Below are 13824 nucleotides of genomic sequence, written 5' to 3'. Positions count from 1 at the left end.
GCAAGAACTGTGTTGAGAGGACATTTTGCTTCTGTTGATTCATGTCCTTCAGGAACAGGGTCTTTTGTAAAACAAGATATTGGACTCCACTTCCACATGATGATTTTATCTTAAAAAAATTCGTGCTACATGATTTTTTTTTTTTAAAAAAAGAAACATCTTATATGGATATATCTTTGCACCAAATTAAAAAGGAAGAACTACGGTTTTTCTCAAGGATTTTGTTCTTTAAGTCAACTTGAAATTAAGTATTTGGCTTTGATGATTTATTGTATTGGCTGACAAATGAAATATATAATTCTCAAATAAACCAATAGTTATCACACACGTGGCTAATCCAAGATTTCTTCGTATTATCAGTAATAGCATATCCTGGTTGTCAAATGCGCACACCGCTGAATACGGACCACCAACTCAGCGAAGCCTCTGCTTGACTCACTAAAGGCTGTTGGTTGCGGGATAAGGTCTCGTATCTCTGGTGCTTCGTAGTTTCATTCATTGCCTCTCAATTTTCTCTGCCCGTTCGGAATACGATCAAAGTGTCTTGAAACGTCACTGTCCCGCTCCCACCGCCTCTTTTCATTCACTTTAGGTATTTAAGTATTTCTATTTAGGACAAAACTCGATGCCCTTTGTGTGATGCAAAATATTGGAACTTCGTGTATGTGTGGTATTTCTTGCTCCACTTATATTTCGATGCTTGTGCACAATAAAGATTGAAAAACATCGGCTTGGGTTGTAGTTAAACTTCCGTTACTCTTGTGCGCAAAAAGAGAGGAAGGTTATATACTGAACACCCAATTGACATTTTGAGTTGGAGAATTCGGTTTTGTGTAAAGATTCGCTTTTTATTAATGTTGAAGTGTTGATTTTTTCCCTCGGTGTTCATGAAACGAGGGACTTGGAAAGTTTCTGAAATAGCGTTCTTGATTTTAGAGGAAATTCGGTGGCTTTTCAGTTAAATCATATTAGTCTGATGATGTTGTCCATTACTTGTCATAATCTTGAGTTTGGGAGAACAAGGTTGGATTTTGTGGCATGCGGCTGCTCTTCCAATGCCTCTTTTGATCGCTTTTCTGTAAGAAATTGCTCCAAGGGTCTGCTACGGAACGTCGATGGATGCAAAGCTCGGAAATCGTTGTGCCACAGGCGTGAAATTGGTCCATGTTCCGTGTTTTCAACCAAGACTCCAGAAGTTTTTCTCAACGGTGATAATATTTCATTTGCTGCTTCTGGTGTTGATGGATGAGTTTCTATTGGCATTTTAGAGTTCTAAAAACTTCTATGTTGTGATTGTTCTTTACCGTTTCAGAGATCGCTGCTGGCCCTCCGCCCGTACTGGATTTGACTAAAGAGTTAACAAAGCTTTCTTCAATATCGGATTTATTTGAAGTGGTGGCCGATGACTTGCAGACGCTGAACAAAAATCTTCAATCAGTAAGTTTCATGATTGGTATGCTTTGGAAGGTTCAGTTTGTAGTTCGTACTGTTGCTAACGTGGTAATGAGATCAATTAGTTCTTCAAGGTGGTTAACCTTGTTATTACTGTTGAAAGATGGAATTTACTGGTATATATTGGATCTACATATGGTGATTATGAGTTTTCGAACTTGGATATCTGTGACTTGATGAAATTGTTCATAGAATTCTCATATCATTCTTTTTGGATTGTCAACTTCACTTTAATGGTTTCCTTTGCTTAGAAATGTATCTCAGAGTTAATGTTTGATTTCCCTCTTTGTATGTTTTTCATTCTTAAGTGTAGAGGATGGGGTTTGCCTTCATGAACCAACTTGCCGTTGCAATGTCTTTGAGTGCATTTTTCTCCTTAATTATATTTTCCTATATATCCATCCGCTATAATGTTACCCTTCAAAGTTCAGACCACAACGGTTTAACATGTATGAACGTGTACCATTGTATATCCACATTAAATGGTGAATATGAGATCAACTACTCATCATCGGATGAGTTGTGTAAATAATGCTAAGATTTGTCAACAAGGTTGTTGGTGTGGAAATCGTGTGTCAAATTCAACTTTTCAGCCATCCATCCCCATTATCGATGGTTTTTTCTTCTGACAAGAGTCACTTTTAGATCGTTGGTGCAGAAAATCCAGTTCTGATGTCTGCTGCTGAGCAAATCTTTGGAGCTGGTGGCAAAAGGATGAGACCGGCTTTAACTTTCCTTGTGTCTAGAGCAACTGCGGAGATTGCTGGTTTGAAGTAAGCACAATCTGGCATCCAATTCAACCAGTTTATGGCAAAACTATATTCGACACACTTATAGCTTACCATTAATGACTCAGGGATCTCACCAAAGAACATAGAAGGCTGGCAGAAATTATTGAAATGATCCACACAGCAAGTTTGATACACGACGATGTATTAGACGAAAGTGACCTGCGGAGAGGTTAGCTTGCTAAGTCCAACACCTTGAGAAAATTCTTGTTTGTGGCATATCTCTTCATTAAATCACAGATCATATATGCATTACTTTGGCAGATATATTTCATTTTACAAGTTCTGTATTAGAACACTCGTCACTGAATTATTTCAAGTTCTTTGAATGCTTCCGATATGCTGATTCCTTTGCAGGGAAAAAAACCGTCCATCAACTTTACGGTACAAGAACAGCTGTATTGGCTGGAGATTTCATGTTTGCACAATCGTCATGGTACTTGGCGAACCTTGAAAATCTTGAAGTCATAAAGCTTATCAGCCAGGTATGCAAAATGCTATCCTAAATTTAAAACTTTTCTCTCGAAGTCAGAATTTTTAGGCAAATAGAGGAAAAAAATAGTATGATTATCTATGATTACATGGCAGACAGTCCCAAATGGGAGGCCTGAAGGCCCTAATTGATATATTTTTGAGAATTGAGATAATTTTACATACAGATTCGCTTGATGAATTGTGTTGCAGGTTATTAAAGATTTTGCTAGCGGTGAAATAAAGCAGGCATCCGGTTTGTTCGACTGTGAAGTTGAACTTGACGAATATCTAATCAAGAGTTACTACAAAACAGCCTCCTTGATTGCTGCTAGCACTAAAGGAGCCGCCATATTCAGTGGAGTGGGTGCTGATTTAATTGAGCAGATGTACCAGTATGGGAAGAACTTGGGGCTGTCGTTCCAAATTGTGGATGATATATTAGACTTTACTCAATCAGCAGAGCAACTTGGTAAACCTGCTGGAAGTGATTTGGCCAAGGGAAATCTGACAGCACCCGTGATCTTTGCATTGGAGAAAGAAACAAAACTGAGAGATATAATCGAATCCGAATTTTCCGAGAGTGGTTCTCTTGAAGAGGCCGTTGATATTGTTAAGAACTGTGGTGGGATTGAAAGGGCACAAGATTTGGCAAGAAAGAAAGCTATTGAAGCTGTTCGAAATCTTCAATGCCTACCCTCTAGTTCCTTCAAGATGGCACTAGAACAAATGGTGAAATTTAACTTGGAACGAATAAAATGATGGGTATATGCAGACATATGGTTGATTCTTGATCGAGTTAAATGAATCTCTTAATGGAAAAGGCGTTTGGGGCAAAGTCAATGCCATTGCAGATGGTTTTTTGGCTGAAGTGGCATCAAAAGAAACAGCAGATTTTACAGGTAATATATATTTGAGTAATTTCTGTAGCTGATGTTACACTTTATTTTGGCCATTTTTAGACAATGGCATATACGTGACAATGAAATTCAAATTCTTGTTGTGCATTGATTGTACAATGTCATGAAGAACCAATAATATCATGTAATTGTATCTCTTATTTGCAGCTCTTTACTATGGCATAAAAAATACCTCAAAAAATATGTTTTTTTTCCTCTCTTTAATGGTGGGTGATCATGAAAAATAAGTGGCTTGTTACGAATGACTGTATCAAAAGATAATGATGTCACCAAAAAATAAAGGGTTCTGTAGCACCAAGCATTGGTTTCAGCGTAAGAACCGAAAAGGGGGAATGGTGAATAAGGCGGTGACGGTTCAAATGAAAACCGTTGCAGAATCATTGCAAGAACTTTGAATATTTTTTGTTTCTCAAATTTATTTATATATGACATTTTACAAAATTAAATATGATTTAATAAGATTAATTTTTATAATTATGAAATATGAAAGTTTAACAACACTTTAGAATATTAAATAAAAATATAAACAAATAACAATGTAATAAATAAAACACGGTTATTTTTATTTCTTAAGAGTTAAATTGAATAACAAATATACGTTATTATAATCAAATGCGAGAGAGGTAATCATATGTATAATATTTATTGTATATAGTAGACGTAAGAAATTGACTAAACACCAATGTATAGACAAGAGTTGTTTGTTTTGTATTAATACATCAAAGTTTTGTGGACCATAAAAAAGGTTGATCTATTTTAAGATTCGGTGAACTGTTTCCTTCTATATGTTCGACAAAGAAATCTCTCCAAATCTATTTCTAATCAAATCATAAATAAATAAAATAAAATAACTTTTTATCCGTCATCACATTAAATATGGCATTAAATCAATATTTTCTTTATATTTTTACTTCAAATTTAAATTGTCTTTAATTAATTAATTAGGAAAAATAAACAAATAAGCGACTGATTCAAAATTTATTGCAACGAACCCGCGCCCCCAAAGATTTAAAGCAATCAAATTTAGACATGATTATGGAATTCCTATTTGCGTTCTAAGCCATATGAATTTCTATTAATCTATTGATTGGAAGTGTAATAAGAGTTTAATTAAATTCAATAATAATTACGAGCCTGCTCAAATTAAACCCGTAGAAAATATTTCCACCTCATAAAAATAAAAGTGTTAGCTTGTTAGATTTTTAACATGTACCACCATAAGAAACTACCCCTGGCCTGTAAACGAAATTATAACATCAACCAATCCGAAACTTTCGGAATTTTAATTGGAAACTTTGGGAATTCACCCATCCCTTGTCCAAATTTAAGGATGAAGATTTGAGTTGAATTTTTGAATATTTGAGCTTGACTCGTTAATAATCAAGCCGAGTTTGATATTTATTTAATAAATATATTTATGACTCACGATCTTATTCGAACATTGATTGAACATAAATTAGTGTAATAAATATAAATTTAAATTACAATTATCTTTTTTATAAATCAAATAGCAAAACTATTAATTTTTCATCACCGACAAAAATATTCAAGAACTAACGAACTAAATATTATAAAACTTGGAACTTTATTGTTTTATCTTAATAAAACTCATTAAAAAAATATTCAAACGGTCTTCTATCGAATTTATGTTTGAATGGCTCATTAACATCCCCATCCAAAACACCCAAAATTCGGCAACATGCAACTATTATTATTACCACTATAATTGAAACCACCATTAGCCGGATTCTGGTTCAACATCGCAGCGGCCTCGTCAAACGTCGTGCACCCTTCCACGTCCAGATTTGAAACACCTTCAAAGGTAGTGATCGGCACGGGCAGCGGCGGAAGCCCTGACAGAGAACTGGAACTCTGTGCGTGCATCAAATCATTGGCTCTCATCGTAACATTATTGATCAACTCCCCTAGAGCTGCCATGTACTGCTCCAACTCCTCCACATCCATGGAATCTACTTGCTCGTCCCACCAGAAACCTCCTCTCACATTGTACCCATAACCCTCTGCCGCCCTCTCCTCCGCCTCGATCATCTCCTTCCTATTCTTCTCGGCATCCAGCTCCTTGCACATGTCCAAATAATGCTTGTTAAAATCCCTTACCTTTGCCGTGGAGGCGCAGTTCTCCCGACAGTCGCCACGGCTTCCGGGCTCCGATATGTCTTTCAGGAAGCGGTCGATCACGGCATCCTTCGTGGGATGTCCGAACGTGAATACACGCTTCCCTAGCGAGTGGACAATGATGGCTACTTCGGCCCCGCTAAGGATGCATAGTTCGCTCGCTTTCTTGAACAACCCCACGCGCCGCTTGGAGAAGGTCACTTGCCGGTTGCTCAGGTTCTCGATTTTCTTTATTTCAATCTTCTTCCGACCTTGGGTGGTTTTCTTCTTCAACGTGGTGGTGGTGTCCTTTGCAATATTCAACATGTTCGGTAGTATGTTCTTTAGCTAACGAAGAGAGAGTAATTAACATAAAATACCCAAAGGAGAAATTCTCGAGTGACTTATAATATTTAGAAACATATCTTTGACATAATTAATACAAAATCGTTTCCTTAATTAAAATCTTGTAAGACTTCTCTATTAATTTCTCTCACCCCCGTAATTTACGAAAACAAGAATTTAAAATAAAATTAAGACAATTTCGAATATATATATACATATATATACATATATATATATATATATATATATAATTTGAGTAATGCTACATGTACAACCAAATTTGTACAACAATTCTTATAACACAAAAAATTCAATACAAAAATTTTATTTATCAAAATCTCATTATAAATTCACTACAAAATTTCGTGAGATAGTAATAAAATCTCACGATATAATAACAAAATTTTATAATATAATTATTTAACAAAATTTTATAATATAATTATTATATATATGATGTACATATTTTAGTTGTACTTTAGCATTATTCAAATGATTTTGAAAATTAAACAAAATCTTAACTGTAAAATTATGGACGGTACAGAGGTGTAGTTGGTTGTGATATGAAAATAAGTTGTCCGGAGGCCATCATTATCAAATGTCATACTTGTTCAAATGCAAAACACACCCTATTGACTATATATAAATATGGAAAAAATTATATTATCCGTCGCTATATATATATATAAAGAATATATATATATATAAAGAATATATATATATATATATATATATATATAAAGAATATATTTATATATATATATAAAGAATATATATATAATATAAAGAATAAAAATTTCAATTTTCCCCTAATTTACCACAAAAGAATAATATATATATATATATATATATATATATTTATATATATATATATATATAATATAAAGAATAAAAATTTCAATTTTCCCCTAATTTACCACAAAAGAATTCCTTCTCATTAACTAGTCTGGCATCCAAAATTCTCAAATTGAATTATTGTAGCAATAATGCCAAATAGGCATGCATAGCAGTTATCATCATTAATTCTTTCTCAAAAATCATATATATTGACTATTGGGAGAGGCGTGAGCACTTGATCAATTGAAGCAAACTATTCAACTGAGAATATAAATGAACATTCTTGAATTACTTCTGTTTCCGACCAATTTTAATTAAATTTATTAAATATTAGTTATTTACAAAAAAAAACTAAAAAATAAAATGGAAATATTTAACCTAATATATATGTATGCATAGAAAAGAAGAAATTTCCTCCGTAACTTTAGAAGATCAGAATGTTTTTTTCGGATCCCTTCAACTAAAAGACAAGTAAGTGAAGTCAAACTGGATGAATCAATGTAATCCTTGTTTTTACACATTGATCGTTGATTTATTAATCATAATTAGATTCGATCGAGCAATTAATTGATTTGATCAATTAATTGTATTTTAACCAACTCTAAAATAAAGTCATAATTGATATATTGAAATTAATTTAATAATAGTTTTTTTTTTAACTAAAAGTTCAAAATAACAGCTAGCAACTCAAAAATATTTATTATTATTATTATTATTATTATTATTATTATTATTATTATTATTATTATTATTATTATTATTATTATTATTATTATTATTAAGATGATGATGCAGGTTTAGATTAGGCAAATTAAATAAAAGAAATATTTTCAAAGAATATAAGAATGAGAAGTGCGAATGACTCTATTCTTGCAAAAATAGATGAATATGTCTCTTTCTCATATTCATTCAAATGTCATATCGAACATGAATATATGACATAAAAGGATAATCCACGTTACATAATCATCTCATATATGAGGAGGTACCTACCGATATTCACAATAAAAAGTAATACTCTTAGTATAAAAGTAATATTTTTTCATAGATGACTCAAATAAGATATTCGTCTCATGAAATATGAGCCGCGAAATCGTCTCACATAAATTTTGCTTTCATATATATGGAAAAGACTCACACGTCATTATATCCAGGAGACTAGGAGGCATGTGACACGTACGAATATACGATGCATGTAATCCATAGAAAAAAAGGAGAATGAAGTAATTTTAAATTTTAAAATAAAAATATCAATTTTTTAAATTGAAATGTAAAAAGAGAAAATATAATGAAAAAATAAAGGTAAAATATAGAGTTAGGTGGATAAAGAATATTCTTGGGATTATAATTTTTTTTAAAAAAAATATACAAAAGTAAATAGTATAGATATTAAAATATATTAATTTTTGAAATTGAAACATATATATCTGCCGACCTTCAGAAACTTTAGTTGTATATCAGAGAAATACTTTCTTTTCTATATCAATTTAATATTTTAGATATATTTAGTAGGTGTCGTGTACAATTAATGTGTGTGTGCCCTACAGTTTTTTTTTATAATAATTTACAATTTATAATAAAATAATTTCTATGCAAACTAAAAATAAAACTAAGTTAAATATAATACTTTGTACTGGTACTAGTATATAAAATTAGAAATAGAATTTCTGACAATAAATTTTGACATTTCAGAACAGTTTATACAAGAGATCAAGGCATTACATTTTGTTAATTATATATATATATAATATGTGTGTGTGTATATATATATATTTGAAAATACATATGAATATGTATATGTATGTATTTGTTGTAGATATGGATCCATATGACTGCATTCATGCATGCATCGCCTCACAACTTTGTCTCTTTTACCAAAATGGATAAAATCCGAACCCTAATCGAGGTAAATGAAAACATACAAGATTATATATATATATATATATATATATATATATATATATATATATATATATATATATATATATATATATATATATATATATGGAGAGTACTTGTCCATGTATCAATCTACATGGGAAACTGTAGTCTCCATTAAAGCGCAATTAATTCACCACCAAACCTCACCAATTTGCATTTATAAAGTTGTTGGATCCTCCCGATCAGTAATCATACTTCTGTGGAAAAGAGGTCCATTTCTCGAGTTATTATGAGCAAAGAGAGTGCGATTCCAGTAGGTTCTTCCCCGGCAGACATGGGTGCGAATGAGGTAGATGGAAGCGGCTCCGCCATGCGCACGGTGGAGACGCTGCTAAGGATTCTTCCGATGGTCCTTTGTGTGGTGGCACTTGTTGTCATGCTTAAGAATTCACAGAGTAACGAGTACGGCACCTTGTCTTATTCCGATCTTGGAGCCTTCAGGTACCTAATTTCCTGAAAATTTTAAAATTAATATATTTTGTTTGGGATGTGTAATACGTAAAATGATAAAATATATTCTTTTATTTATTTAATTGTAGATATTTGGTGCATGCGAGTGGGGTTTGTGCCGGCTACTCACTTCTGTCGGCTATTGCAGCGGCGGTCTCCCGGCAGACCAACTTCTCCATGGCGTGGGCTTTCTTTCTCCTCGACCAGGTTTGGCTGCAATTGATTGGAATCCATTAATTTTACATTAAGATGTAAATTCTATATATATATATATATATATATATATATATATATATATATATATATATATATATATATATATATATATATATATATATCAAAATTATTGGATTTAAGAGCTTCATTTTGTCCCTAGATCTTGTAACTAGGATTGTTTTTCAATCAAAATAAAGAAAGTCTTTTATTTGTATAGTAGGGAGAAGGACAACCCTATTCCAATCTCGTCTTCTTTTATAATCTCTTGTAGCTTGTCTTGGGGAGTCGTACTGATTCCTCTAGCATACTTCAGGGCTTCAGATGCGATGAAATCAGCAACTCGATTTTGTTCTCTATATGTCTTCTTAGGCAAAAACTCGTGTGAGACGGTCTCACGGGTTATATTTGTGAGACGGATCTCTTATTTGGGTAATCCATGAAAAAGTATTACTTTTTATGCTAAGAGTATTACTTTTTATTGTGAATATGGGTAGGGTTGACCCGTCTCACGGATTAAGATCCGTGAGACGGTCTCACATGAGACCCACTCGTCTTCTTAATGCTAACTTCCCTATTTCTATTGGGGGTTTGCATTTGGAGATTAAATTAGCTAGAGACTAGAGTCGAGGATGGCATTTCGTCTGTATTTAGACATTTAACAACTAATTACACCGAATCCATTTGGATCAAAATTTGATGGATTTCAACTTCCATCGATAGGACATAAACAATTTGATGTAATTTCAGAGCGAAATTAACTTACACTTGTATAAAATTAAGTATAAAAATTTTAATTTCTATTTATTTGAAAAGAAATGAGCATGGACGCATAATTTGTAAGGAGTTATAATATAGTATAGCCTTATTTTCCTTGATGAAATTATTCAGAAAGAAAATTTTCTTGGCTTGATCTTGCTTAGCGCAGCTGCTCACTTACATCATCCTTGCGGCGGGAGCCATATCTACAGAAGTGGTGTACTTAGCATACAAAGGCGACACAGCCATAACGTGGAGTGAGACTTGCAGCTCGTTCGGCGGGTTCTGCCGAAAGGCCACTGCATCCGTAGCCATCACGTTCATCGTAACCCTTTGTTATGCTGGCCTTTCACTCATTTCCTCCTACAGGCTTTTCAGCAAATTCGAAGCACCCGTTGCATACACTGATAAAGGGATTGAAATCGCCACATTTCAGACTTGATTTGTCCATATGATTTGGACTGAATCTGAAAAGTTAGAAATGTATAACACTATAATGTTTGCCACGAATAATATTAAGGTAGAAATAATAGCTGTGTGCTTCTTTATGTGCTTATTTTTCTTGGGTAGTGAATACAATCTTGTGCTTCTCCTTATATTAATCCTGAATCCTCCTACATTGTGCACATATGATTAATTAGCCATGTGTTAACCAGGCCGCAGGGGAGGCGCCTATGTGCCTTGGAGTTTTCCAGGGTAGTGAGGAAGTTGTCTCACGACATTGTCAAAATTCGACTTTTTTGTCTTCTAGTCCTTCACATCGGGTTTTTTTTTTTTTTTTTTTATCATGTGAGTTTTTACAAGAATAATGGCAACAACAATATTTATCTTTATAATCTCCAATATGTTAAGTAATTATTACATACAAAATATTATCATCTCAAGCTGCAATATAATTAAGTTTGTATTCTAATCTTTCAATCATCAAATATTTCTTTGGAGAACATTGGAATATTATTGAATGGGACCATAGATATTGACACTTCAGAGGTCGAGATAAACCATCTCTGATATCATTTTTTAGAATCAAGGTGTGTTTAAAGGAGATGAATAAATAACTCACAAATTTTTTCTTCTTTTGAGCTTGAAAAATCTCAATTAGTGTTAGCAACCAAAATTAAATCTCAATCTTTTGAGAGCAATAGACAACTTGAATATGAGTGTGGAAAAAAATCCAACTAAACCCAATGAACCAAAGCTTCTCAATATCAACAAATCAAAAAATTAACATGGTGAAAATAAATGAAATGGCGAAAGATAATTGCGCGAAAACTTGTTTATGGAAGTTCGAACGACAAATTTCTTCTACGTCTCACTTTCTTCTGTTTTTAGAAAGCTTTCACAAAAAGACTTTAATAATTACAAATTTTACAAATACCGATTTCAGTATGACCTATCGACTGTCTTAAGAAAATCCTGATGTATTATTTGGAACATTTTTTAATGAAATTTGCCAAAAAAAAAAATTCTTTCAGTTACAAAACTCACTTTAAAAATGATAAATATTTAAAGAATTTGTGAGTGAAAATATGTGTACATATGATCCTTAAGAGTATATCAGATATGAGAGTAGGTTCGATACTACATGTGCGGGCACTGCCCCATATGATTTGGATGGACAAAATTTACGTACATATGTGATTTAAAAAAATTAGTTGACTCCATGTATGTGTGGCTAAATTTGAGCACTTGATTCTATCATGAGGCATTACTCCTACATGTAGGATGTAATCAACCCAAGTATGACTTGATCAAAGTGTGTAGAGAGATTGTGTATCTAGAATTCAGCATTATATAGAGACATTGCAACGTTTATATTTGAACGGTATAATTCAGTAATACTAATGTTATAATAAAAATAGTTTTTGATATCATGTGTCATTTGTTTTTTTCATAACAAAAGTAGTACTAGATATACTGTGAAGGATTATTAGTGCGGCGTATGAGTGATATTGACACTACGTCACTTAAATTTCGAGAAAAATTGAGGGAAAAAATTGCTTATGGCTATATTTGAATATGCATATGATTCCGCTAGATTTATCACCAAGTAAATTTACAAAATTTTTTTATTTTCATTTATTCTAGAGTTAATAAGGTTTTTTTTAGAAATAAATAAGTTTATGTTGTTTGGTGAGTTTTTTTCCAAAAAAAAAAAAAAAAATTACATGGGGTGATAAGTGTTTTTCGATCGAGTGAGTCTCATGTGAGACCGTCTCACGGATCATAATCCGTGAGACGGGTCAACCCTACCCATATTCACAATAAAAAGTAATACTCTTTGCATAAAAAGTAATACTTTTTCATGGGTGACCCAAATAAAAGATCCGTCTCACAAATACGACCCGTTAGACCGTCTCACACAAGTTTTTGCATTTTCGATATTAAGTGATATTCAATATTGACTTTTGAAAAATTTATAAAAATCTAGATATATTCAAATTTTCAATAGATTTTTAACAACTTCATATAATTCATTAACATGCGAATATTAAAGTCTAAAATATAATTATGAATTGTCAAAAATTGTTTTTGATTAAACTCAAAAATTTGAATAGATTCTTAAAATTTTTAACTCGTACAATTTCTCTCTCTCTCTCTGCTTCTCTTCTTTTCCTTCTCATCTCGTATTCTCTCTTCTCATTTATTTATATCACTCTCCCTAATTTTCAAAATGCACTTCTATAAATATTTTCTTTTATGCTTTTGAGATTTTTTATTTTTTAGTTGATATCTCATTTAATAAATTTTTTATTATAATATCATATGAAATTTTGAATTTTATAATTGATTTTGTGATTTTTAATTTGTGATTCATAAAAGTGAATATAATATTTAATAATAATAAAAGATGATAAAAAAATTAATGTCACTTAATTTATAATAGTTGAATAGTCTCGCAACAAATAGGATAAAAAAAATAAAATAAAAATTAATATTTTAAGCTATAATTCACAAAAAAATAGTTACGATATAATTGATAAAATAATTTTTTTTTTTAAAAATTACATTTTATTTTTTAGTTTTATAACTTCTATTTTGAAATTTTACAAAGTTTATAAAATTAAAATTATGAAGTTTTTAATAAAATTATTACACTAGATAAAATAAAATCACAAAACTTTTTTAGTTTATAGAATCGAAATAGTAAATTTTCAAATAAATAAAATTAAAAAATTTATTAACTTTTTGACTAATTGATTTTTAATTATTTTTAGCATTTTCAGTTAATATCAAACTTTTATATTTTTATAAAAAAATATATTTACACAATGATAAATAATATAATTTTCATTTGTAATTATATTTATATTATCAATTCAAACACAATGTTACATATTAATACAATGATGTATTTTTAAAAATTTACAAACATATATACAAATCTACAAATCTACGTAAATACACACACACACACACACATATATATATATATATATATATATATATATTTATTTAAAAAAATTCAATAATAATATGTTATCTATGACAAATAATTATCAGTTCAAAAAAATTATTAAAATATACGAAGA

The 13824-nt window shown here is 31.4% G+C and overlaps 3 protein-coding genes across 3 annotated transcripts; 2 read left to right on the top strand and 1 right to left on the bottom strand.

Moving 5' to 3' along the window:
* The first annotated feature begins 386 nt into the window (after window positions 1–386).
* On the top strand, window positions 387–3771 carry LOC140811862 (solanesyl diphosphate synthase 1, chloroplastic-like). Its single transcript, XM_073169975.1, has 6 exons — window positions 387–1208; window positions 1313–1437; window positions 2098–2225; window positions 2309–2412; window positions 2598–2725; window positions 2925–3771. Exons 1-6 carry the CDS (start codon window positions 977–979, stop codon window positions 3471–3473), a joined length of 1266 nt encoding a protein of 421 aa, XP_073026076.1. The 5' UTR covers window positions 387–976; the 3' UTR covers window positions 3474–3771.
* A 1522-nt stretch (window positions 3772–5293) lies between these two features.
* On the bottom strand, window positions 5294–6073 carry LOC140811326 (agamous-like MADS-box protein AGL29). Its single transcript, XM_073169183.1, has one exon. It carries the CDS (start codon window positions 6071–6073, stop codon window positions 5294–5296), a length of 780 nt encoding a protein of 259 aa, XP_073025284.1.
* Window positions 6074–9053: 2980 nt separating this feature from the next.
* Window positions 9054–10847, top strand: LOC140813110 (CASP-like protein 2A1). Its single transcript, XM_073171543.1, has 3 exons — window positions 9054–9310; window positions 9409–9526; window positions 10461–10847. The coding sequence occupies exons 1-3, from the start codon at window positions 9099–9101 to the stop codon at window positions 10731–10733; spliced, it is 603 nt and encodes a 200-aa protein (XP_073027644.1). The 5' UTR covers window positions 9054–9098; the 3' UTR covers window positions 10734–10847.
* The last annotated feature ends 2977 nt before the right edge of the window (window positions 10848–13824 follow it).

Source organism: Primulina eburnea, chromosome 14 (genome assembly GCF_022965805.1).
Source record: "Primulina eburnea isolate SZY01 chromosome 14, ASM2296580v1, whole genome shotgun sequence".
Taxonomy (NCBI): Eukaryota; Viridiplantae; Streptophyta; class Magnoliopsida; order Lamiales; family Gesneriaceae; genus Primulina; species Primulina eburnea.
This window is presented reverse-complemented; position numbering and strand designations above follow the sequence as displayed.

Bases quoted from the DNA above. Each gene is read 5' to 3' on its own strand.
- LOC140811326 (XM_073169183.1), bottom strand. From the start codon at position 6,073: ATGTTGAATATTGCAAAGGACACCACCACCACGTTGAAGAAGAAAACC.
- LOC140813110 (XM_073171543.1), top strand. From the start codon at position 9,099: ATGAGCAAAGAGAGTGCGATTCCAGTAGGTTCTTCCCCGGCAGACATG. The intron at 9,311-9,408 runs GTACCTAATTTC...ATTTAATTGTAG, and splicing joins TCCGATCTTGGAGCCTTCAG to ATATTTGGTGCATGCGAGTG. The intron at 9,527-10,460 runs GTTTGGCTGCAA...TGCTTAGCGCAG, and splicing joins CTTTCTTTCTCCTCGACCAG to CTGCTCACTTACATCATCCT.
- LOC140811862 (XM_073169975.1), top strand. From the start codon at position 977: ATGATGTTGTCCATTACTTGTCATAATCTTGAGTTTGGGAGAACAAGG. The intron at 1,209-1,312 runs GTGATAATATTT...TTACCGTTTCAG, and splicing joins TCCAGAAGTTTTTCTCAACG to AGATCGCTGCTGGCCCTCCG. The intron at 2,413-2,597 runs GTTAGCTTGCTA...ATTCCTTTGCAG, and splicing joins CGAAAGTGACCTGCGGAGAG to GGAAAAAAACCGTCCATCAA.